This window comes from Primulina huaijiensis, chromosome 1 (genome assembly GCF_012295235.1).
Source record: "Primulina huaijiensis isolate GDHJ02 chromosome 1, ASM1229523v2, whole genome shotgun sequence".
NCBI classification, from domain to species: domain Eukaryota; kingdom Viridiplantae; phylum Streptophyta; class Magnoliopsida; order Lamiales; family Gesneriaceae; genus Primulina; species Primulina huaijiensis.
In genome coordinates this window covers 3,175,246-3,202,396 of record NC_133306.1, presented here as the reverse complement: position 1 = coordinate 3,202,396, position 27,151 = coordinate 3,175,246, and the positions used below count along the sequence as shown (strand labels likewise).

Below are 27,151 nucleotides of genomic sequence, written 5' to 3'. Positions count from 1 at the left end.
GAGCCGTGGAGGTCAACTTCTCAAACCATCGAATCTTGTAAGTCAATGGGCTTTTAACCTAAGGTATCCTAATTTTTTATTTGGGCTGATATATAGATATTGTTATATTACATCTGAATTAATAATTGTTTGAAGAATAATAATTAATGAGAGACATTTTAAATAGTGTTTGTTATATATAAACAGAATAATTTAAGGAGAGAGACAATTAAAAAATTAAAAAGGTTATGCCTATTTGCCTTTTGGATCGATCTTTGTATTTATTTATATTATATATAAATGTTGAGATATTTAGTGATATGATTTTGTGATATCAATTATAATTTATGAAAATATTTTATTCATTTAGATGAATTATGTTTTTCATATAATTTACTGATAACTATAATATCTAATACACTTTAAAAATTCAAAAATTTACATATTATCTTTACATATCACATAGTTAATATAATTACATCATTCTTATTGAAATAATAGTAAAACTATAACAAAATTTTATAAATCAATTCGATCTGATAGAATGTGGGAGCCGAAAGGACGGCCACAAAATTTTAACTTAAAAAACGAAAAGAGAAAGGTAAAAAACAAAATATATTATAAAAAGATAAGAAAATGACATTTTGTGTGAGCACCAATGAGGATGTATTCATGTATATCGAGACATTATCATTTAATTTGAAACACACGATAAAATTAATTTGATTTTGTGGAGACATCGTGCCTCGATATAATTATAATACCAATAAATAAAAATTTAAATTTTGAGATTAGTACCAAATTTTTACAAGTTGGGTGACAAAACAGAAAACTAAATGTAGTATTTTAAAAAATAATTTTATTAGCCATCTTTTGCCTTTCAATATGTTATCATTAAATTCATGATAAAGGTAAATTTGATTAGGAGGTTTTTTTTTTGAGACGATTTTACGGATCTTTATTCATGAGACATGTCAATAATGCCCATATTTACAATAATAAGAAATTTTTTGATATTGAAAGTAATATTTTTTCATTGGTGACTCAAATATGAGATTTTTCTCACAAAATTGACTCGTGAGATTGTCTCACAAATTTTTTTTTGAAAATTGAGATGTGTTTAATTTAAATATTTTAAAATGATAATTGCGTAAACGAAGCCCACTTTTTTTTTACTATCAAAGCTCACCCTAAAGCTCTTAAGTATTTGTATCAGTATCGCTTCACCCTTAAACTTTATCATGAAATTTGAATTGAGTTAATTTAATTTAACTATTGATTTTTATTAAACAAAAAAACTATAATATATAAACGTATTTGGTTTAAGTTAAATATAGAATAGGTCTCATGTGCAACATACTTATGAATATAGATCTGTGAGATGGGTCGATCTGATCTATAATTCAGTAAAAAGTAATACTTTTAACTCAAGTCAATATATATTACACAATATATTTTTGACATAAAAGTAATAACTTTTACTCAAATCAGCATACATTATACAATATTTCTTCATTACAATATAATAAAAAATAATATTTTTGCATCTTTTATAATATTGTTGTTGATGGCTCTTTATTTTTAAACTTCCTCTCACAAAGATTAAATTAAGATCAATAATTATTTTTAAAATTATTAAAATCATTCATCATTTATAATTTTATTTATTTCTTCTAATATTTATGTTTTTCAGTATTTTTATTCAATTGAGTTTAGTTTGTAAAAATATATATGTATTGAATTAAAATATATAAGTCAAATGTTAATGTTGGTTAATTCAATTCAACTGCATTTGTTTGTCTTCGGTAATATTTAATTTAATTTTTTTTCGATTTATATTATATATAATACACACGGATTTTTGTGATGTGCAAAGCAATTCAAATTACTTTAGAATGCGTGGTTACTGTAATATTATAGCTTTCATGTTTTTTATTTTGGCCAAGTTGTCGGTCAATTTATAATTTTAGTCGACTATTTGCACTTCTGTTTTTAATTTTAGTAATTTTTCATTTGATTTGTGAAGTGACGTCAAAATGACATGGTATCAAAAATTGTTGATGTTATGCTTAATATTTCTGACGCGTCCGATGTCACGTACTTTGATGAAAAAACGTGCAAATTAATAGGCTAAAATCATGAATTGAGTAATAACAAGACCAAAAAATAGAAAACACAAAAGTTATAAGACCAAAAATATAATTTATCCACGGTAATATACAATATAACGTGAGTTAAAATGGAAATAAAATTATCAAGATTTGAATTTGAGATATCCACACTTGTACATCCAGGGCCGTACCTCTTGTGAGACGAGAGAGGCCATCGTCTCAGGGCTCGGCCCTCACAGGGGCAAAAAAAATCATTGGTTGAGGTTTGCACCTAAATAGTATGTGCATTGGACATTAAAAAAAATTGGACATTGACCCATTGAAAACATGATTAAATATGATGATGGTGTTCATTGGGGATTTAATCAAATTATGTAGAGCCCAAACAATAAAACTATACGGCTCATTAATTAAATTTTTAAAAATTTTGTATGCATAAAATGGTAATGTTTGTCCAATATATTTATTATTTTATCTTGTGTCAACTCATATGTTAAACTTTTATACTTTACTTTTCGATTATTTGGCCTATTTTCTTGAATTTATGTGGTTGGACCTATTTCAAAAAATAACACACAAAATTGTGATATTTACCTATTTTACATATCTTTATTTTCTATTTTCTTGAATAAAATATTTTATTTATTATTTAAAATAAATCATATATTTTTACAATATTGGTTCATTATATTTATCATTTTGTTATTTTTATAGTTTATATTGATAAATTTCAATTTTAGCAACATATCTTACAATTTTTGCCAATTTCAATTTTTTCCAATATAATTGTTCATATGACACTGCATTACGTTAGAGTCTTGTTGATGTTGTGGCGTACGAAGAAAAAAAAATCAAAAAGAGAAAAATATATAACTCGTAAATTATATTTTTCTTATATCTGTTGTTTGATTATTTTTAATTTACAAGCTTTACGATTATTTATCACAATAAGATTTTTTTCAACATATCGTCTCAGGCTCCGTGAACCACAGGTACAACTATGTGTACATCAAGTTTTCGAACATTATATTAATTTCCTGACGCATACTCATGATAAATATTGGAGAAAATAATTCTTCATTTTAATTTTTTTATGACGTAATTAAAATTATGGTGAAGTCATAAACTGTGTAGAAGTGTCATTGCATAGATATTTGCAGATTATCTATATGGTCTGAAAAGCACCGTCGAAATACAAATGTTTACGGAAGCATATCGTATTTTTAAAATGAATTTAAATTACCTCTATTTTCTCATTTGGCCAGCGAAATTTGGGAGTTTCGAGAAGGAATAATTAAAAATGATTTTTCAAAACTAAACTTAGAATGATTTTTCATTCAAAGTATTTCTTATACAGAGCAAAAATTTGTGTGAGACGGTCTCACGAGTCGTATTTTGTGAGACGGATCTCTTATTTGGGTTATCAATGAAAAAGTATTATTTTTTATGCTAAGAGTATTATTTTTTATTGTGAATATCGGTAGGATGGACCTGTCTCACAGATAAAAATTCGTGAGACAGTCTCACAAGAGACCTACACCTTATACAGATATTACTAAAATAGTTACACTTAAAACTAATATAATTTTGATCTCATTAATCATAAATCATTACTACTATAATCTCATCTATTATGTAAAATGAAATATTAGAAAACTTGATTAAATGATTTAACAACATATTTTTTCATCTTTCGTTATGGTTATACAAGATTACAAGATTGCAAGGGGCGTAACTAGAAATTTTTAATATGGTGGACAAGATTTATTTAGAAGTATACTTGTGAACATAGAAAAGTATATGCACTCTCACAATTTTTTTTTTCCAATTATGAAACAAACGTTCAACGGATTAAATCAATAATTTACACATAATCAACAAAATCATAGATTATGTAACTCGAATTCATAATAAAAAATGCCATAACAAAGTTTCAATTGGATAGTTATGTTATAAGTAAAAATGCTTTTAACAAATGCACAAAACTATGTTATATTTGTTGTATTCGTCTCAAATCAACCTATTATGTCTTCACAAAAAATTCAATCATTTGCATAATTTTTTTCAATTAAATAACATATTTTTGTGTATGAAAGATGAATTTGTATTAAGGTACCATATTTTCTTCTTTTTTGATATCACTTTTTAATTTTTTTTTTCTTGATGAAGAAAATAGAGGGCAGAGGCGAGACTTGAGAGTCGGAGATGATAGAATGCAAACATGCAGTACCCCGTAACCAAAAATTTTTTGGACCCCTTCTTAGACTTGAGCTGAGGTGATAGACTCATTCGACTCATACCAGGTACAAGTTTGGATAAATCAATATATATGAATAAAATTATGATTTACAACTGTAATTAGGGATAATGAGTCGGGTTTAGGTATGATTTCATGTCCTCCGATCCGTCCACACCTCCATTTATTAGATTCATCTTTATCATCATAATCATCTTCATTGGGTATGCAATTTCCTATGTATCATCATATCCGTCGAAGGATTGTACATCTATACCCTACCCATATATTTTATCATTATTTATAACTGCATTTTCTCAAATCTGAATTATTTCGAGTAACATATGCATATTTAGTAAATTGTTGAGAACAAAAAAGAAAAAAAATAAATATAAAAACTAGAAAATTAAACATAATAGAAGAAATAACAAAATATTATAAACTATTTATTCTACAAAAATAATATCAACTCTATACTAATAGTTTTTTTCATTATATACAACTAATATTATTCAACAAACATATTAGAACTAAAATAACAACACGAAAATATATTATCGAATGTAGATATGATTATTTAAAACTCGCCTCCATCTCCATACTCGATTTACATTTATTTAATCAGACGAAAAATCTCCTCCGATCCATACCCTCCTCCATTCTGGTCGAGTATCGGATTTTTCGTCGGGTTTTGGATAAAATTTCCATCCCCAGCTGTAATCCTTTATAATTTTGAGTCAATTGTAACATGAATTAAAGATGTGTAATTAGTTAACGTCTAATCCTTCGCATCAAACATATAATCAGATGAGAGATTATCAACTACCATGTTCATCGATAATATTTAAGACCAACCATTTCCTAAATCTTCATTATCAAGACTTCGAGGTAGGAACAAATTACCAAAACAAAATTCATGTATCTGTATAATCTTAAATCTACGAATTCTCATTTTCATTCTAAATGAAATTATAATTATATAGGGTTGACTAAAAATTCGATTCACTATCATTTCCATTTGTGCAAGTTCATCACTCAACTCTTGAAGTAAACTTTGTGAAAATTTAATAGAAGGTTCTCTCCGGTAAATGATATACAGTACAATCCATGCCTATTGGAGGTAGGAGATAGAATCAATCCACCGCATTCGCTCAGTCAGATCACCAAAGCAGCTTTGATTGGTCTTGTTCTAAAGGTTAATGCCCCTTCAAAAGGAAATGTGGGCAGGGTAGAGCTCGGCCCCTGTGGTTGGCAGCTGGAGCCATTCTACGGCGTCCCTAGCGGGAAACATGAGCATCTTAAGTGGTAACATATGGTCCAGCAACGGAAACCGATGACGTGATATAAATTTTCTTACCTAAAGTCTTCAGTTCCGGGAGAGCGATTCTGGAGAGTAAGGATAGTGGAATAGGGAACCCATGTTGTCATAAAAGACCTCGTTTTTGGGGAATCTTCCACCAAAGATTAAGAAGATGTCACTACATTGTCTCCCCAAAACCGTAACCCTCCTTTTGCCGATATAATCATAAAAAGCTAATTTTTCAGTAATTTTAGACCAGGCTTCTGATAAACTTTGTCAAGGCTGCCAGCCAAACTGAGAAGTGTTGCACCCCCTTGAAATGAGTGCATGTACCCCTATGCCACATAATGGCTGCTTTTGCCTTAGTCCTCTCTTGCTCGCTTGAAAATATTTGCCATGTTGCACTAAGTTACTTACGGATGTATCTATGCCTATTAGATGCAATAACTGGAAGGAGCTAAAAAAAGAAAGAAGAGAAAGATTGCTCACTAACAGAACCTCCCTGTACTGGAGACAAGTTAAGATAAAAATCCTCTTGATTTGAGGAGGGGTGAAAGGGGAAGAAAACAGCTGCTTTTCCGAGAAAACCAGGCGATAGCATTTAACTGCCATCAAGGGTTTTTTAGAAAAGGGTGCTGATCATCAAAGCAGCTTCCGTCTTGACAGGACGGTGCTTTGACCGATTGAACTACAATCCCGGCCCGTTCACTTAGTTTTAGTGTTCTCAAATCCCAAGTAATTCCGGGATGCATAGTAAATAATCAGAGCATTGAGTAGCAAATTTATTAAATATTCAAGACTTGAGTTACTGAATCAATCGTCATTAGTTATACTCAGTTTTATTAATTCGTAAAAAAGTTTGCAATTTTCGAAATTTCTGAAATGACAAAGCACTAATGAATGTTAGCATAAAACTGGGTTTTTTGCCTTTACCTCCGATCCCCTTGTTAATTTTATGTATTTGACATTTAACTCCGCTATGAGATACAAAATCTGAGAGGCGAGCGTCAAATATATCAAATATAATAGAGAAGAACACACACAAAAAAAAAAAACCCGAATAAAATATATGCGCCAAAACCTGATCATATCGGCAGCCAAACAGAAACTCAAGGAAGAAAACAAATCACCAAATTATGTACATACATATGTATAAGTACATAAACACATAAAATATAAAATAAATCTTAACTATTCAGAGCAAAGCCTGTAGAGTTCTTCAAGCGGAGGCAACTCCTTAAACATCCTATCGAATTCCGTAAACGACAGCCCCCGAGACAAAACCGGCTCCATTGCTTGACGGGAAACTCGACTGTCTGGTTCAAAGCTCTGCTGTTCTCTTACGGGAGCTACAACGGAGGGCACGGAGGTTTCTTTTCCGGTGAGCCGTTGAACGACGGATTTGAAACTGGTTGCATCAGTTTCCACGTATTGCGTGTTGATGATGATCACCTTCACGCCATCTCTACTCCCACCTGCCATTGATGTTATACGTATATATGAATATTAACTAATAGGGTTTTTTTTATGTATATTAATGGTGAATGATTCGAGAATTTATAAATAATTTTCTTGGTTCCGTGGAGCGTTGAAAGTAAGAGATGAAATAAGTTGACCGTTATACGTGAATAAAGATCGAGTCTATTAGATTTTCTTGATTCGGTCAATTCATGCAATTTGGAGGAAGCATCAGTGTTNGGGGGGGGGGGGGGGGGGGGGGGGGGGGGGGGGGGCTACTTCATTTTACTAGCCTTATTATTGTACGGAGTGTTTTGTTGGATGCTTACAGCGTCTTTAATTTTATTTTTATTTTTTTGAAAATTTTATTTATAATTTAAATTTTTTTTTTTGTAATTAGATTGATTTACTATAAATTAATGTTAATATTATAATTATTGTAAATTGTATTGTACTGAAATGCGAAAAAATAAATAAAAAAGAAACCGAAAACAATAAAACTGAAACAGCTACACCACCGTGCTAATGGAAGGCGTATAACTTCAATATATATATATATAAAGAGTTTATTTATAGTATACATTCATTTATTTGATGTATAATCTTGATATGTTTCATTACATTCAATAAATAAATATCAGATCATTAACGCTGATATAAATGTTCGTTTCCAACCTACCAAAACTATATATTTATATATATAAACTTTTGATCCTTGGAAAACACCATTTAAAATCCGTACTTTATTTATAAACTTTTGATCCTGGAAAATTTAAAATCCGTACTTTGAAAAATGTACCTGTCATGCTACGAGAAATTTGTACGTCTCCTTGTTCATGCATTAAATCCAAATTAATTTCACTGCTTGTTGATAAAGTCTTGATGAATTTTATATATTTTAAACTCTTTAATTTAATTATAATTTTGAAAGCTCTCTTTTCTCTGTCAAAAGTGTTTGTAATTTCTAAAAAATTTATTTTTATATATTTTTTTTGGTGAATTTGTAAACAAAATCTAAGAATCATTTTATAGAGATTACAACTATCAGTGTGNAAGTGTATCCCCCTTTTCTTATTATTATTTATTTTCATTTAGTTCAGAATTGACTAAAACATTGACTAATTCGCCAATTGTATGAAATTGGAAAATGTCGCGTGTTCTAATGTCCACCTTATGTTAATACACGTAAATTAATTAAAGTCTGTGGACAACTTTGTGCAAGTTTGATTTTCGCTTATAAAGGCCAATTTCTCCTCGGTTAGGTCAATATATGGAAATTTTAATTAAAAATCAGAGTACTTTTTTAAAAAGGTAAAGGAGAAAATTAGATTTTTTTTTATGTAAAATTTTTAATTCTAAGCATGTTTTTCATTCTTGTTCATTGTCAATTAGTTTATGATCAAATATTTTGTATTTTTTCAATTTTAGCATTTTTTCACACGAGGGTGCAGATATTACGTTGAAAAGATGATGAAGTGGTGTTAGATATTGCTGAAGTGTCTGATCTATTTCGGTGGAAAATGATCAAATCGTAAAATTTACATGTTAACGTAGCAAGACCGTAAATTGATCAACAAAATATGCTTTTCACTTTCTGTTCGAGATCGATTTTTCAAATTTGATGAATATAGGAGAGCTAAGCTATATATGGAAGAAGGCAAAGGTAAGATCCAACGCAAATAAACCTTATATTGAGAATGGTATTTAGGTCCAAAATGCACTAATGATTTTCAGTCAACTCGTATGAATGTTTTGTAGTAGCTAGGGTTCGAGATGTTGCTCCCCAAAAACTTTCCAATACTTCAAGGTTTGTAAAAGATGAATTTAATATTTTTTTTTTGTTGAAGTTATTCAATAATGAAATTCATGAAAATTAAATTCAAAATCCATAGATTTCAAATTAATCAATCCAAATACAACCAAAATCTAATCATACATAAATATATTAAAAAATAAGAAAATAAATGAGTGCCAATATTAATAACTATGACGATGATACATCGATATCACAATAACAACAAGAATAATAATGGGAGAGCGATCGATACGTGACATTTTATATGGTTTAAAAAATTTGAGTTGAGTTGTGTTGTTACCATTTGTTATAATTTTTTCTAAGCTGCAAACATTTGATCATATAATTGATATCACTGTCAAGTTAAGTATTTGATTCTCATGTTGTTCACGCTAATAAAACGATCGATATATAGCGATTGAACTTTTGTATGTTTCATATTAAATATGTATGGTTATCATCATCATATAATAGCTTAACAATAATAACAAATAATAATAATAATAATATCTTTGTGTATATCGCATTGACTTTTGTACAAGCTCTTTAAATGATATTTATTGCAAATAACTACGTAATTTCTCAAAAATTAAGAAAATTAACAAGCATCTTGAATACAATGATACTTTACTATATTTTATTATAGAGTGTGTCTCATTTGAGACCGTCTCACGGATCTTAATCTGTGAGAAGGGTCAACCCTACCCATATTCACAATAAAAAGTAATACTCTTAGCATAAAAAGTAATACTTTTTCATGTTTGACCCAAATAAAAGATTCGTCTCACAAATATGACCCGTGAGACCGTCTCACACAAGTTTTTGCCTTTATTATATATATTTCCTTGTTATTCTTAACCGCAATTGAAGGTGAGAAAACTTTAGTTAAATAGATCGAATCAATTACAATTAGAAGTTTGGTTCAGCATATTTTGTAATTCAGTTTTTTTTAATATACAAATTAAAATATCAGTTTATTGGTTGCATCCGATTATTCTTTTTAATATTATTTTACTTTTGAAAATATATTATCTAACACATAATATATTTTTTTGTAAAAAATAATAATAATTGTAGTTGGTTGAGAGCTGCACGTAACGATTGCATCACTAATCACACAAATTAGTCAAACTAACCCGTGTAACCAAATGAATCAGAANTATATACACACGATTTAAAATCGGGAAATTGTTGAATTATATATATTTTGATATGAAGTTCACATCTGTGTCCACCAACGAGGTGTCATGATCTAAATGAACCAGAATTAGAAGTTTCACTAGTTTCAACTTACATGTACCGTAAGTTGAAAATGGGAATCAGCTTTGTTCATACTGTCTTGAGGCAAATTTCCTTTGGGGGGCAAGCCACATTAAATTCCCGTAATTTCTCCCCACCCGGCATTTTAAGAAAATCAAATTTCAAACTAATTTGACAAGGAACCATCACATCAGACGAGGAATAATATTGCTCAGAGAAAAGGATTTTTTTCAACTTTTCTTGATTTGGTGGTACCTATACCCATATATTTTTAGACACGTTTAACGGTAAATACCATTTAAGGTCTCCCGATTCGTACAAATATCAAGATTTACAAGCACATCTTGATGTAATACTTGCAAAAAAAGATAAAAAGCAAATCTTAGCCATATGTTTGTTCTAAGATTCGATTCCCAGAAGCGTTTTTTGGGTTGAGTCTGAATCTATCAATCTACGAGATTCTTCCCACAACTTGGTCTCGATCCCCAGCTTCCTTAGCTCCATCAAACCACGCTCGACTGTGATACAAAAAGAAAGAAATAGGTTATGTTGTGTTGTTTGTGAGTTATGACGAAATATGAGTGTACAATATTATTTCCCATGCCAGGGTCCTGGATTGATACATGGCCTCTTTCAGACTTATTCTTTAAAATGACCTGAGTTTTCACACGCCACAACATGCATTTATGTTGATTGATTCATGTCAATCACTCCAAAGTTGGCAAAAGAATGGGGGAGACGGAGAAAATGTGACAGGGAAAAACTTGGGATGACACAGTACCCCCGGCCATAGTCACAAAGAAATACAGAAACAGAAGCATTCACCACAGGCAATAATGCAAAGGGAGTTCGGCGAGAGCCATAAAACAAATTGAAGTTATTTCATAGGGAAAACAAACGTTGCAAAAGGGAGCATAATACCATCCACTGCATCATGTGAATTAGGTGTCACATTCTCTTGGTTGATCCAGAACTGCAGCCTTTCTTCAGCAATGTCGGGTTCCAATCCATGATTTTTCGCTCTTCTCCAAAAATATGTTATCCAAGCCTGAAAAAATAGGGGGATTTAATAATACAGTATTAAAATCAATCCATTGTTTTAAAAATAAACTCTTTTCCCTTGGTAGTGTGACAAAATACCTGCTTCAGAAGAACGTCTTCGCACTCCTCTTCACTTAATACTGAACGAAAGGATACTATTTGGAAATAACAAATACATAATACGAACATTAATATATTATTGAAATTATCTTGAACATAAACTTACCAAATGTTTCTGAAAAATTCTGACCTTCAATTGGCAGATTAATTTCATCTACATTCGCAAAAAGGGCATGATCAAATAATTGACTTTAAAAAAGACATAGTTCTACCAGAATAGCTGGTGATAAAGTACAACAGAATGCAATCTAGAAGATGAAAAACACTCCTTTAATTTTCACCTGTTGAATTAGATTTTGCAATGCTGGGGAAACGGTTTTGAGCCATTGATAAGGTTACTGCCTCCTCTACCTTCAAAAATAATTACACAAACTTCATCCTACTTGAGTGTAAATAAAATGATTAAGATTTCCGTTTTGTTTTTCAAATAAACGTATCAACGTTGAAACAAGGCCCGTATATAATTAACCTTAAGTGCATTAAGTTCCCTGAGACCTTTATCAACTAAAAGCATACTTTCGACGTTGGCTTTTTTCAAGACATCGTCCAGGTGGTGTAGGACTTTCTCCCTTTCTTCGAGATCATTGTTAACTGCAAAACATACAGGAGGTAAATATAATCAAGGAAGATCAGTATAGCAACATCAAGTAAATTTCAACCAAAAGAATGAAGAATTATTAAACAGAAATGGTTTGCAAAATGAAAGCCTGGCAGCATATCTAGACTTGATAGTCATTTCACTCATCGTCTGTTGACGTTTTAAGGAAAATCAATGAATATAGTATGATTGTATGAGTCATTATACTTTTACATAGGCCAATCAACCAACTGCGACCCTTGTTTATCTGGCCTGCCAGGGACCGGCAAGAGAGATTAAACTTACCACGGGCCAAGTTTTGGTATGTGATTTCATTAGCATTATTGAGCACTAAAGTGAATCTGACTACTTAGGGGAACGTACTTGTTGCGTTTTCATTTTTTGCCTTCTCGCCGGCACCCAGTATCGTTTCGAATGGACGAGATGTAACAGATGACCAATATTTGTATCTCACCCCAGCAATCTCAGAATAGATACCTGCAATGTATAGATATACTGAAAAAACTTTCTGTTTCAGTTATGTAACTATGGTCTGTGACATCTGTAGTCTTCCCTGTATACGATTATGAGATTATCAATTTTAGCCTTGTAACTATTTGCTCTCCAAGAATCAAATTAATTTTTTGATTTTTTGGAATGGCAGGGGCAACCGTCAGCTCAGCTCAAAACTGGTTGCCCCTACCTGACAATGAAAAGGAAAGTAACAAAGTATTTCTGGTGAGAATGTTTATGTGTAAAAGAAAATTACCATGGCGAAGACATAAACTCCAGTACCGAGCAAGCCAACATCTTTTGAGAACAACCTCTTCCTAAAGTGAGGGACTGTCAATGACACAAGTATGAAGAAAGAAAAGGGATCAAGAAAATATAGTAAGAAAAGTTTTTATTTGCTGATACCATTTCTTCTTGAGTTAATATCATTCTTTGTGCCACGATCCGAAGTGATTTAACTTCAGATTCAGCACCATTGAGCTGCTCCAAAGCTGATGTAGCTTCATTCCTAGCAGTCTTGTAAAAAAAATAATAAAAAAGAAATAATCTAATTCACATTCTGAAATACCCCTTATGCCATTGTCAATCACTAAATTTAAGGCTAAAGAGACGCATGGCATAACCAAGCACAAACTATGGAAGAGGTAAGCATGACAGGTCGTTGTACAACAGCTTAAGTGCATATCTGATTACTGTTATATAGAACGATGAAATCAATTATTGCCCACATAGGCCAAACCCATAGAAACTTGGTATAGGAACAGGCGAAATATAAGTTGGAGTTGAATATTCTAATCACCTCAGCTTCCATTCGGAGGGCAGCAATCTCCTCATCACTTCCACCATAGGTTTGTGCTGAAACTTTAAGAGCGGCCTAAAAAAATTGATTCAAAGTGAATATGAAAACATGAGCCACTAGATGACAATTCTTATTCTACATACCTCTCGTTTCTGAAGATCAGCTTCCTTCCTGCCAGGGAACAAAATTTAGATCTGACATTCACGGTGTTTTGCAAGAGTGTTCTAAAATAATTTACCTGCTCAGAAGGCGGGCTTCTAAAGATACGCCTCCTCCAAGAGATGCAATCTAGAATAGGACCAAGAGAAATCACTAAACTCAAAGTTCAAATTCTCCTGAATTCAGAAATGAAGGCGATACGAGCATGCATACGTTGGAGATCAAGGGTGAGTTAAAAATGATGCAAGGCGCTTACTTGTTATAAAAAAAATGTAACATAAATTGCAGCTTTTACGTCGAGGCGTTTGAATACACTTGCAGGATTACCTGTTGCTCAAGCTGCATCGTTCTTGCTTCAGACTCCTCACACCTTTTTTCCGCAATACGCAACTGAATAGAAGAGGTGAATGTGAAATGCTAGCTGATATATGATATTACAAATTCTGATCCAAATGCCAACATGTGAGACGAGACTTGCCACACAAAATAAACAAATCACGAGTTCATAAAGTTATAAGCTAGAAAAAAATAACCTTTTCCAATAAATTGTCGTTTTCTTCTTGCAGCGTGTCAAGCTGCAATTTGATGTACCAATTGTCAATTGTAAACAGGATAAAAGAGGCTAAACAAAAGATCACAGAAACTGTAAAAAACACTCTCAAGTGGATAAATGTACCTCATCTTTCAAAGCAGCAGACTGGTGGTCGCTAGGCTCTTTGTATTTGAAAGTTCCAAAGTCCAGAGATAACCTGGAATTTGAAGGATCATATATACTAGCTCCAACGCACAAACTAATATGTATAAAGGTCAAAAGAAATAATAAAATATAATTATGTAACAAGGAATGATTCGGTTTCAAGAAATTAGGTAGAGTGAGCTTTTGAAAACTTGCATTTGCGGTTATTGGCTCAGTCGCTCAGATCCATTTTTTTAGGAAAACGATTAAGATAAGTTGAAGAACCAAATTGATATCACAAGACAATGCAAGACTCTTGTTTTTCACTTACTTAAGTGAGGTAGAGTAAGTTACTACCATGTTCATTCATACAAAGTTGAATTCAGTGATTGAGGTATCGAAAGTTGGGTAAAATAAAAAACAATTTAGAACCTTAAAAAAATAAGACGGTGAATGGAAAGGGGATCCAAATCAAACATTTTTCGAATATGATAAAATATTATTTACAAATTTCTAGTTTATGCAAGGTGAATCAACTCAAAACACCTTTTATCCTTGTATCTATTCAGTTGCATCTCTGCTGGAATTCCTGACACCACTGGCTTATGTGATATAGGTATGCTTGGTGGTACCATAGAAGAAGTCTTGACCTCTAAATTTCGACCGCCACCTGACACAAAACGAGCTGATGGAGGCTGTTCTTCCTGACTAATATAAGAAGGTGATCTTCTAACAGCTATAGAATGAGCAGATGGTGCATTTGATTCTTCAGCATAGTCTTCTTTGGGTTGAGGGAAATGTCTTATTATAGGATCTACCAGCCTAGATTTTGATGGTCGGAGAAGAGAAGCTGAGCGAGCTGACAAAGGCTGCTCTTGCACTGAACCAACAGTCGCAGATGGTCTGGAACCAAACGCCGAACAAACAGATGGTGGCTGTTCTACTGTGGTAAGACCTGTCTAGAAAGCAATATAAAATGGGTTTTATACTTGTACAGATAGGAATTATTACTAGGTACACGTACTGTAACTAATGCTCAATAATACTGTCCGGAACTAATATGCAAGAGAACCCATGGGAAGTTCCTTTAACGGCCCAGTTTGGCATTATTCCTTGACCTCACCTCAAAAAGCCACCTACTCAACCACTTGAGATAGTTTTTTTTAGCACATATTGGCGGAGATATGCGACCAAGAGATGCAACATAATCACTCTCTGAAAATATTTCATATAAGACATATGTATGACCAAGCTTCTTACTGTTGGAGAACGATTTCTAGTTTTCTTTCCACCCGCAAGTCCAATGCCAACTGATGGAACAGCCGATTCAAAACCATACAATTCATCCTCATCATCTTCGTCATCTGCAGGTTGGTGAGCCATAACCTGAGCAAGCCTTTGAGCTGCCACTTTGGTGTTCTGTGGTCTCCTCATATTTACAATTCCGGTCGAACCCGGGCGCGCATGGCGATGCGATGGGGACGTCATACTACCAAAACACCTTCTTGATGTTCTAGATCTCTTTTGCTACAAATATAATAGCCTCACTGAAACGTTTCTGCAAACATAACAAATGCAAATGACAACACCTTAGTCCAACTCATAACAAGTCAATCATTATTGTTATTTTTTTAATGAAGCATACAAAACAACTTCATAATAAATTAACTTTGATGTATTTAGATATTCCACTCTGCCCAGACTCAAATTAAGCCTCCCGCATTACAAGGAAATTCATCGAACTCGGAAATGCAGAAATTTAAAACAATCAAATATCAAATTCGACCATATATATTTCAGCGAACTTATACGAATCAACAATTGGATCTTGTTGCAAACGTAAACAATAAAAAAACTTAAATTCCCTTATCAAGAGCCACTAGAATGCCATATTCGCGTATGGTGCAATACGTCGGTGAAGAATTACAACATTCGAAAAAAATAATAATTTGCGTGCATGTGATGCTAAATTACACGAAGATTCATCATACCAGATACGAGCATTTCAGCGATCAATTCGCTAGATCGATCGGTTAGTTATATTTTGGCTCTTCTATTATTTGCAAATTTGTAAATAACATAAATTCGCCAGCCGTGTATTTCGGTACCAAGCGGCGGAGTCATTTTACCAGTTTACAATTTTTTAAATCATGATTGAGTTAATATTGACAAATAAAACCAACGAAATATCAAAAAATAAAACAAAATTTGATGTATAAAAATTATAGAAAACAAACAAACCACCCACACTACCGCATGAGCTTTTATGTATAAAAATTATAAGAAAAAAACAAACCACACAGACTACCGCCCGAGCAGAGCAACACGCCCGCTCCGACACCCATTTGATATGGTCAGATTACATCAACGAGTGCGTACAGTCAGACATTATATGAAATTTGTAATATTTATTTTACAAATTATAGGTTTTGGTGGAGTTTTTTCAACTCAAGAGCCAAACAAAAGGGAAACCAAAATTGAAAAGTTCAAATTGAATCAAAATTTCGAATAAATATTTAAAAAAATATATTTGAAAGAAACAAAAATAAAAAAATTTAATAATTTCACGTTATGTTTATTATTTTATAAAAGTTGAACAATATATACAAATTTCTTTTACAAGATATTGTCAGGTTTATCATTCACATCAAATAGTGTGTTGAATTTATTGACAAGAACGATAGCTAGAAAATTTCAATGTAAGGGGAAAATGAGCACAAAGTATATTTTTAACACATTTTACTCTTTTTCTATATAATATAAAAATTTTAGTTTTTTTTTAAATTTTCTAACAAAATGTTTCAACCAGCCCATATTATATATAACCAAGCCTCTTCTGTCCATGAGCACGAGGCCTGATATGGTGGAAAGAGGATTGTAGCCCAATTCGAAGCCCATTTATTCCCACGAATCCACTTTTCCTGGATTTTATAGCCCAATGTTGGCCGATGCACATCATTCTACGGTACTTTTTCTCAAGCAACATGTACCACTGGCTTTTAAAATTTCTTGGTATTTTTACCTTAATTTGTTTCATACATTGTGGATCGGAGCCCTAGGAACAAGGCAAGCGTAAAAGCTCGTGAGATGCTATACTTACCGCACATCTAATGGTTATCGACGGTCTAAATTACGTCCGTGCTCGACTTCACATAAAAAAAAATCAATAAAGATCATTTAATTGATTTGCGGTCGTTCAAATCAAACCAAGTCGAACCAAATCGTAATCTAAAAGTTGATATTACATTTGTTATTTAGTAGAGTTGGTCTCTTGTGAGACAGTCTCACGAATCTTTATCTGTAAGACATGTCAACCTTATCGATATTTAAAATAAAAAGTAATATTCTTAGCATAAAAAGTAATACTTTTTCATTGATTACCCAAATAAGAGATTTGTCTCACAACCCCGTAAGACCGTCTCACACAAGTTTTTGCCTATTTAGTAAAGTAATATTCTAGATTTGGTTATGACTTTTAGGTCCTATTTTTTTCCTTCAAAAATCAAAGCGGCATTTGTTAATGGGATTGCTTCTAATTTGAACACTATGAGTTTACCGAGCCATACGGAGCGAAAAATGTGGTGGTGAGGCGATTATCAAAGTTAGGAAACAATGAACGTGGTCACCAAAAAGACCCAACAAATCAAAATTCTTGCACCTTTTGCAAATTAGTCAATTGGCAGCATGCATGCTTAGGTAAGTGCTTACTCAAACATCGTCCCTTTTTCTTTACGGAATCATTCATTCAACCTTAAAACGAACATATATTTGCTGAAAATATAAAAATTTTATTCTAAAAAAAAACGAAGACTAATCCGCCGCCGTCGTCGGTTACGTAAGACTATCGACGTCCAATCGAGGTTTTACAAGTGGGGATCATGTTATTACCGGCGGAATTATAAATAAAAACTTGAAAAGAGCAACCATATTAGGGAAGACTGTTTTGTTGTGGATATATAGTTTAGTCAAAGCTTAGGAAAAAATTATTGGCAAGTACCTTGCAGCTTACGTAATGAGGGGAGAGAGACGTATCATTTTCCTATGGAAGAATTAATCACGTTTTACTGTGTGTTTGATCTTCAAGCTTTTGAAAGTTACGCTTTGAAGCAGTAGAGAAAAATTAAATAATTATATTATTATAGTATAATATAAATTAGTACTTTATATATATATATATTTTTTACTTTTGATATTTAGAGTTAGGTCTGATTTTGTGAGACGGTTTTACGGGTTTGAACTTGTGAGACTGGTCAAATCGATCTATATTCATCATGAAAAGTAATTGTTTTAGCATAAAAGGTAATATTTTTATAAATTAGGTCGGATCGAAAATCTGTCACATAAAATTGATCAATAAGAGACGATAAGGTTGAAGGGAGAAACTAATTAAATTCTTACTACCAATCAATTCAATTCAATTAAGTGGACTACGTAGAAGCACTCAAATGGAACATCGTAACGAGTCAGTATATGAAAAACAAATAATTTAAAATTGGACTCCTAAATACCTTTAACCCTCACGGATCTCTTGATTCGCTTACACCTTTATCCTAAAAACTTTAATATATTTCAAGTTCGAGATTCGTTGTTTTATCTTATGATAAAAAAAAAAAAAAACACGTTGATCATTTTTATCTATTTTTATTGTGATTCAACAGTATTTTTTATTTATGTCGTATGTAAGACCAAAAAAACTAAAACAATAAATATAAGTATAAATAGTTGAGATTATAGCATAAATGTAGTACAAATTTAAGTATCAATCGAATTGAATTAAATATATAATTATAATTTTTATGTATGAAGTGTTAACACTTTTTTGGGACAATAAAGTACATATTGTTGAAAATAAAGTTTAATATATGTATGTCAGTTACAAAGTGACTTAAATTGGGTATATGTAGTATAATATTTGGATTTTTAAGTTCGGAGATTTGAAATTAAAAACATTTCAGACCAGGAAGTTAAAACTAAGTTTTTTCTGACACGAGGATTGAATTATAACTTATGTTTGGACTCAGGGACTGAATATCAATTAACCCTTTTATGTATCTAGTAAAAGAACCATTTCCATGAGTCTATAAATCATATCATATTGAGAGAAATATGGATTGTGGTATATAACACTGCTTATATTCATTATTTTACGCATGAATTTTATATATTCACTTATTTAATAATATATTTATCATTTATATAAAGAAACTACCTTGCAGCTTACGTAACGAGGGGAGAGACGTATCGATATCCTATGCAAGAATTAATCATATTTTAACTGTGTGTTTTGATCTTAATGCTTTTGAAAGTAAAGCTTTGAAACAGCAGGAAAAAAAATTCTTAAAAATAATTATATTATTATACTATAATATAAATTTGTACTTTATATTTTTTACTTTTGATATATCGAGTCAGTTTTTTGTGAGACGGTTTTACGGATCTTGTTCCGTGAGATATATCAACCATATTCATGCTTAAAGTGAAACGTAATATTTTTCCAAGAATCCGATCGGATTAGAGATATCTCACACGAGAATTTTGGTGATTTATTTGTTGTGTTGAAGAGAATAAAACTAATTAAATTCTTTCTGCCAAACAAGAGAATAAAACTAATTAAATTCTTACTGCCAACCAAATCCGTACGTCTGTAAGAAACACAAATAATATAAAACCGGTCTCTTAAAAACCTTTCGTGTAGGTTTATTGTGAGGCGATTTTACATATTTGTATTTGTGAAATGGTTCAATCATGTCTATATTTACAATAAAAGTAATATTTTTTGTAATAAAAAGTAATATTTTTTCATGAGTAAATGAAAATAGAATATACGACTAACGAAATTGACCGTACAGGACTTTTTGTGAAACCTTTAACCATGTTTACACGGGTCTCTTGGTTCGTTACACCTTTTATCCCAATACTTAGAATAGATTCGAGATTCATAATTTTATCTTCGGATTAAAAAAAACAAAAACAAAAACATTTTTTATCTATTTTTATTGCGATCCAACGTCAAATTTACTATTTTTTCAGTAAATATAATTAATATACATAATTTAATAATCTCCATTCTGGGAGCTTATAAATTTGGGGCCGCAAACTATATCGTCAAATTTAAGAAAAAAAGAAGGGCTTTAATTCAACCGCGTTAGGTCCAATCGATGTCACTTTGTAAAAGAGAAGGGCGGAGTGTTTTCTTTTTTGTTCACAATATTTCCGGATAAATGTTTTTCAGAAAATATAATTTTCAAAGAATTAATAAAGGAATAAATTGTAGTTTTTTTTTTAAAAAAAATAAAATCTATAGAGAGTGTTAGCTTTTTTATGCAATAATAATTAATTATTCAATATATGGTATATGAGTATTTAAAATTTGGCAAAAACTTATGTGAGACGGTCCCACGGGTCGTATTTTGTGAGACAGATCTCTTATTTGGGTCATCTATGAATAAATATTACTTTTTATGCTAAGAGTATTACTTTTTATTATGAATATCGATAGGGTTGACATGTCTCACAAATAAAGATTCATGAGACCATCTTATAAGAGACCTACTCTTAAAATTTTATGCCTCAGCTCCACATTTATCAGAAAATTTTAGACCAAAAATTTTAATTTCCTTTCTATTAAAAAATTGTCAAATTGTTTTTGCTATTTAACGTGAATAAAGTCTAGCAGAGCTGTTGAAGTGCATATTCTTTCTTGTTTACATTTCCCACACACTTCCCAGAATCCCAGTTCCCACCTACTTGTATTGTTGTACATAATACAAACATAAATAACATAGTACATATCATCGACTGATCACATATGTATCGATAAATGTATATAAATATTAAAAATAGTCGAAAAAAGCTAGAAATTTCGATAAATCGATAAGATATTAAATTTGCACCAGTTTTTACCAAAACACTCGAATATTTTTGTTCGAATAAGACTACCATTATGCCAATGATAGAAAACAATTTAGATTTCTAGCAAGTAAATAGAGAAGAATGGGCGAAGAAGCAAAGTTAGGCGTGAGATCTTTCTTACATTGATCACATGGATAATAAAAAAAAAAAAGTTGTAATAAATCAAAAATGATGGATATAGCATGTCAATAGCCTTTTCTTGTACAATTTGTCCATCTAATTTTGGGATTATAAATAGGAAGATCTAATTTGGGCCGACATTATCCATTCTTACTTTTCTAGAACTACATCTTGTCTAATATTTAATAATATCACGAGAAATCAACTTTAGGGTATTTCGTGCAAGATTAAATTGGGTAATATTTTTTCCCTATTTTTTATTTTTTTTTTCTCGTTTCGGGTGGTTTATTTTCGAATATGTTAATTCATTGATTTTTTTTATTAAAAAAAGAAAAAGAAAATTATGGCGTGTGTGTTTCTAATTCTATGACGATGATTCAAAATGGAAGTGGCTAGTTATCGTAGTCAACATGTTCTACGTGTTGGGAGAAGTCAGCTTGATCCTAATAAACGTGGGTAAAAAGATTGGAAGTGGGCCCCCCCGACAAAAGAGTGACAAGGAGAATACCTTTCTGCCCAACTCATCCCAAATAGAGCCCCGAGGGCGGTGGAAATATTTATATTTTTTCGTGATCTTTTTAATCTTTCCAGGTGAGTTTTTGACGGTTTGTTCGATATTACTCGTGTAGGTGTTGTTTGTACGGGTTAAGATCATGACATATGTCATTTTAATCTTACTTGGGTACACAATCTCAAAGTTGAGCAATACCATTACATGAGTCGAAAAATGATATATGTCGTGATCTTGGCTCACAAATACGGCGTCTGCGTGGATAGAATCAACAAAACGGCTTTTGACTCCAATTATTGTATTGTTGGAGTTGAGCTCCATTCTTATTGGAGAACTTTACCGCATCCATGCGTAAAACATTATCANAAATCTAACGCAACCAATCATCCATAAACGATATGAGTCACTTACTAAAAAATCAATGCTTGGACGCATTTAATATAAAAAGTAGCAAGGTAATAAATAAATAATAAATAAATATAAAAAGGTGATGGGTCCAAGTGGCATAGTTTCATATTGACGGGGTCTCCGCCACGACCAGTTTGTCTTGTTGCATTATTTAGCCAACTTTTGGGCTTCCTGACGTTAACTTTGACGACAAACGTGGCATCCATATGGTATATCTCCAATATGTCCGATTCTTTCGTAATAAGGATGCAATTAATTATTTGGATCCAACATGAAACATTTTCGTATCTCTAAAAATTATTTAATATTTATGATATATAATATATATGTATCCATTTATTAAATATTTTTCAAATTTTAAAAAATTTATAGATTGGTGAATTTTTATATAAATTTGGAAAAAAATCACAAAAAATTAATTTATTCCCAAACACATTTTAAAATCATAAAGCATGATTTTAGCTTTTCCCAAAATTAATTTAGACAATAGGCTTCCAAAAATCTTTCAAGGGTACTTCTCGACTCCATGTCATGTCAAAATATCATTCAATTAGCTTATGAGTCCAAAACAATATACAGCATCTACCATTTAATTTGCCTTGTTATTTTTGTTTTGGACAATGTTGTCTTCATTGAAACGTTACAAAATTGCAATGATCTGATGGAGGGCGGTTGATCTTTTTAAATAAATTTTTATTATTTTTTTTTATGTATCATGAAATTCAAAATCAATGTTCGATTAGTTACAAGTCATCAGACGTAAGATTCGAGATCTAATTATAACAAATTTATCGGCGTCTATGCCATGTTCCCACCCTTTTTTGCCCGAATATGAAACTGCCTCACATATGCACGTGCAATGTTATGCTTCCATGTGCCTTCTTCGATGATGATCCTTTGGGAATGGGCCATCGTTGAGTGCAAAGAATATAATACGGCCATATGTTCGTAAAGTTTGATTGAAGTCTTGTCATTCTTAGATTGTGGTCATTATTAATGTAGCTAGAATATGTTGTCTGATCGACGATACATATAGAGTGTTAGAATTAAATTCACAAACAAATTATTCGATTATCATTTGAGTATGTGAGAATGACGCGAGTGCGTATGCCTACCGTAGATTACAAAACAAAAATAGATATCGATGAGAAAAGAGGCGTATTCCAATTAACCTATGGAAAAATGACTAGGGAAAGTTGCACTTTTAGTTATGTCTCGTTCAGTTTTTGGTAGTTTTAGTCTTTGTTGATATGATATTGTATATGTAAAAAGATAAAAATCGTAAAAAGATTGATTTAAATGATTGATAATACAATTTTTTTACTTGAGATTATGACGTTTGGTTCGAATGATGGCCGGAAGACGTGGAGTTTGGTACTACGTTTTTTTCGGTTAACAATGTCGGCTGTTTAATTCTTTCTTTACAAAGTTCTATGTCCAATGTTTCTTCTTGTTTAAGGTTATTAATTGGTTAATTAGTTACTTTATGGACAGTTTATTTTTTTAAAAAAAATCATGCACATTGACCCCCTTTATCTTTCAAATTAAATTATTACTTAAATCGTATCACGTGACCTGATATGCAGATTAGTCTCGTTTCAAAATTAAAAATGCATCTTAGTGTTGCCAAAAAAAAAAGAATTGAATATATCACGATGCATTGATATTCATATATGCATATATACGCGTGTGCGAGATTTTGATATGTTGGTCATAAGATGTTCGTGCGAACATCTAGTGAGACATTATGTTGGTAAGTAGCGTGTTAATTTTTTTTTATATATAATTATATGTCTTTAAAATAAAGTATATTTTATGAAAAATCGGTTGTTAGATAATTATTTAAATAATATATATGAATATAACATAAAAATTTTGGGAAAGTGATAATCGCCCGATCCCAGGATAGATGACATAGCAAGATCTTTTGTTCGATTTTCATAGATTGCAACAAAGGAAACTATTGAGAGAAAACTGTTGTAATTACCTATGCTAAGAGAACGACATGATATCATGTTTTGGCTAGAATTATTGATGGTTAGGCATGTGGTAACATGCTTAACATCGGAGATCTTTAAGGAACTAGTTGGGGGGCTTGTCGTTGCCAATCATGAGCAAACAATTTTATGGAGATCTATTCATGCCGTTATGATTCTATGATAATTGATCATGTTATAACGTCCTTCCCCAACCTATAAATTATAAAATTAATCGAATAAAATCTTCGAATGAAATAGGATTACATTTGGATTGCTGAATTTCACGTTAAAATATTTCAAATCCATAATAACAAATTTATAATGTACTAATTCTTTAATAACTAATTAAACATGTTATACTAAAGATATATAAACCACACAATTACTTATGGTGATAGTAACTTTTAGAGTAGGTCTCTTGTGAGACGGGTCAACCCTACCGATATTCAGCATAAAAAATAATACTATTAGCATAAAAAGTAATACTTTTTCATGGATGACCCAAATAAGAGATTCGTCTCACAAAATACGATCTGCGAAACCGTTTCACACAAATTTTTGCATAACTTTTAACGACAGAAAAACGGTAATAATCAGCCCTTAATTAAACATACGTCAAATTTTGTGGGAATTTAATTGCGTAATCTAATAATACTGAACACATTATCTCCTACGTGCCGTATTGCGTGATACATAAGGTGGCCGGATTTAATTTTTTTTAAAAAAAATTTAAAGATTTAATTAAATTAATTAACAAATTAATTGATAAGAATTGGACACGCAAATCCATTTTGAAAGGGAACACGTAGCCATGTAAAGAATGTCTAGGTTTTATGATTTTGAACGTGGGATGTGACACTTTATATATCAAAATTAATCGTATCATTGCTGGATCTCAAATGTCAGGGCTGGAAAATTTTGAAATATTAGGCATTAGTTTGAATATGTAACCTATAGTATATGGTTTTTTTAAATTATATTTTATGGAAAAAAAATGGAATAGTTTCACGTTTATACAAATAATAGTTGTAATAATTAATTTTATTTATTTTTAAAGGCTGTTAACGTAGACAGAAGAAAATCTCTATTTGCAAAAAGTATTTTTTTTATATATTTTCTGTAATTTTTTAGTTTCTTAAACAAAACAAAAAATTATTACAATCCAACCAAACATGTTTGAAAATGATGATCGTTCAACGTAGCACTATGAAAACTGTCGAGTGGGGTAGGTTCATACGCAGCCCGTTGTTTTGGTGAATGGCAAAATTACTAATCCAATTCCAATTTGCGTATTTTAACTGTCTGTACAAGTTTATCTAATTTTGCGTAGAATTTGATAGATCGAGATATTGTCGATATAACTCATTTATTTTAAATAAGAGAACAAATAGGCGAATAAGTTGTATGAGATGGTCTTACGGGTTATATTTGTGAGACGGATCTCTTATTTGGGTCATCTATGAAAAAATATTACTTTTTATACTAAGAGTATTACTTTTTATTGTGAATATCGGTAGGGTTGACCCGTGTCACAGATAAAGATTCGTGAGACCGTCTCACAAGAGACCTACTCTACACTATATACAAAAGTTCACAATAAGTTATAATATTATGTTCAAATTTTTTTAAAAAAGGTCTTAAAACAAACTAAGATACAGTTTAGAGTAATGAATAAAGAATGGATTGTTTTATTATTATTATTATTATTATTATTTCAATCAACATTTTGTTCAAAATCTAATATACTTTCAATTTATCATATTCGTTATAATATTATATATTATTTATAGTCTCATTAAAAAAAAAATCGAGTCTCTCTTTATATATTCACTAAAAAAAACACGAATAACACAAAAAATCTTATTAGATTGTCTCACGCATCGAATTCAATTTTCTGAAATGAATCTCTTACTCGATCTGACTTATATCAATTTTTTTTTTTTTAACTTTTCAATATGAACAAGGTATATACGGAGAGAGAGGAATATGTATATTGGAGAGACAAACAAGCGCGTTGGACATTTGACTTGACACAGATTTTAGCTCAAGACTTCAAAACAAACCCGACACGTGGTAAGCAAGTCACTCTCCTTATTTTTAGAGGCTTCGACGCGGGTTTAGACCACCTATGTTATTCAAATCAAACTTTATGTTTATATTTTTTTATTATTATATTAATAGCAAAACAATTTTCTATTTGATTATACTAAAAATATAATGTAAAATCTACAAAATTTTGTCGTAAAAGGTCAACAAAAAATAAAAGAATAAATAAGTGTCTAGGCAAATATGATTCTTGAAATTACATTATTCATTCTTGTAAAGTATAGCACAACAAAATTAAGCCCGTTCAATTCACATGCATACAATTTGAATCAAATCGAATCGACTCGACTCGACTCGAATATAGCTAACGTTGCATTCGATATGACTGATGTTTCTTTTTATACGTTATCTTTTTTTGCAAAATTTTTCTCCCAATCTTCTATCAAATTAACTTCCACACGAGACAACTCCATATATATATATTTAAAATAAAATGACAATAGACTTGATCTAGATGCAAAAAAAAATCCTAAATCCATGACAAATATCAAGAAATTATGAGTTGGGGCGAAGAAGACAAGGATAGTCATGTCAAAGTTCGAAGAAGCTATATATGCATATGGTCCACTCCGACAACCTCATTCATTCACAATTAATTGGATATTCAAATCCATTATATTATTATTATTATTATTATTTCCTGAATCGTAACATATATACACACAATTTGTTTTAGGTATAGTGTATCTCGTTTTAATAAAAGATATATTTATTGTTAACGGTGCAAATCTAATATTTTAAATATTACAACAGTTCAAACATGTGCTATACCGAGCAGAGACAATTATTGATTTTCAACAATCTCTCTCAATGATTGGATTCATTGTAATAAATGAGAATCGTATCCATGATGTTAGTTCCGATATCAATTGTAAGATCGAATGCTAGTCGTTTGACCAAAAATTATAATTGGTAGTAACGACACAAATCATATATTGTAAACCTTAAAATAGCTCAAACACACCAAACATCAATTTGTTGGAAGATTTTTTTTGTTTATAGGACATATTTAAAATAAAGTTTTCTGAATATATATTTCTCAAAAAATAACTAAAATTGTAATATTTATTTTTATTACCAACAAAAAAGAG

At 31.2% G+C, this 27,151-nt stretch overlaps 2 protein-coding genes across 4 annotated transcripts; both read right to left on the bottom strand.

Annotated features, from left to right (window-relative positions):
- Nucleotides 1–6,817: 6,817 nt before the first annotated feature.
- Nucleotides 6,818–7,108, bottom strand: LOC140970784 (VQ motif-containing protein 1-like). The gene has a single exon (XM_073432726.1). It carries the CDS (start codon nucleotides 7,106–7,108, stop codon nucleotides 6,818–6,820), a length of 291 nt encoding a protein of 96 aa, XP_073288827.1.
- Nucleotides 7,109–10,335: 3,227 nt separating this feature from the next.
- LOC140977300 (uncharacterized) lies at nucleotides 10,336–16,149 on the bottom strand. Of its 3 annotated transcripts, none has more exons than XM_073442019.1 (18): nucleotides 16,016–16,149; nucleotides 15,285–15,582; nucleotides 14,571–14,983; nucleotides 14,025–14,097; nucleotides 13,882–13,923; nucleotides 13,676–13,738; nucleotides 13,428–13,477; nucleotides 13,333–13,360; nucleotides 13,190–13,264; nucleotides 12,796–12,906; nucleotides 12,647–12,707; nucleotides 12,262–12,375; nucleotides 11,770–11,891; nucleotides 11,582–11,651; nucleotides 11,431–11,454; nucleotides 11,280–11,335; nucleotides 11,061–11,187; nucleotides 10,336–10,657 (listed from the first exon to the last, which is right to left on the bottom strand). In XM_073442019.1, exons 2-18 carry the CDS (start codon nucleotides 15,510–15,512, stop codon nucleotides 10,539–10,541), a joined length of 1,776 nt encoding a protein of 591 aa, XP_073298120.1. In that variant the 5' UTR covers nucleotides 15,513–15,582; nucleotides 16,016–16,149; the 3' UTR covers nucleotides 10,336–10,538. The 3 variants fall into 3 exon arrangements, with proteins under 3 accessions (XP_073298120.1, XP_073298111.1, XP_073298102.1); XM_073442010.1 differs by having other exon boundaries at nucleotides 10,338–10,657; nucleotides 11,280–11,320; nucleotides 11,407–11,454; nucleotides 15,999–16,127; XM_073442001.1 differs by having other exon boundaries at nucleotides 10,339–10,657; nucleotides 11,280–11,320; nucleotides 11,407–11,454.
- Between the last annotated feature and the right edge of the window lie 11,002 nt (nucleotides 16,150–27,151).

Excerpts from the sequence above, each read along its gene's own strand:
- LOC140970784 (XM_073432726.1), bottom strand. The coding sequence starts at position 7,108 with ATGGCAGGTGGGAGTAGAGATGGCGTGAAGGTGATCATCATCAACACG.
- LOC140977300 (XM_073442001.1), bottom strand. The coding sequence starts at position 15,512 with ATGACGTCCCCATCGCATCGCCATGCGCGCCCGGGTTCGACCGGAATT. Across the intron at positions 14,098-14,570 it reads AATAGATACAAGGATAAAAG|GTTATCTCTGGACTTTGGAA; the intron begins GTGTTTTGAGTT and ends TTCAAATTCCAG. Across the intron at positions 11,652-11,769 it reads GGGAACTTAATGCACTTAAG|GTAGAGGAGGCAGTAACCTT; the intron begins GTTAATTATATA and ends TTATTTTTGAAG.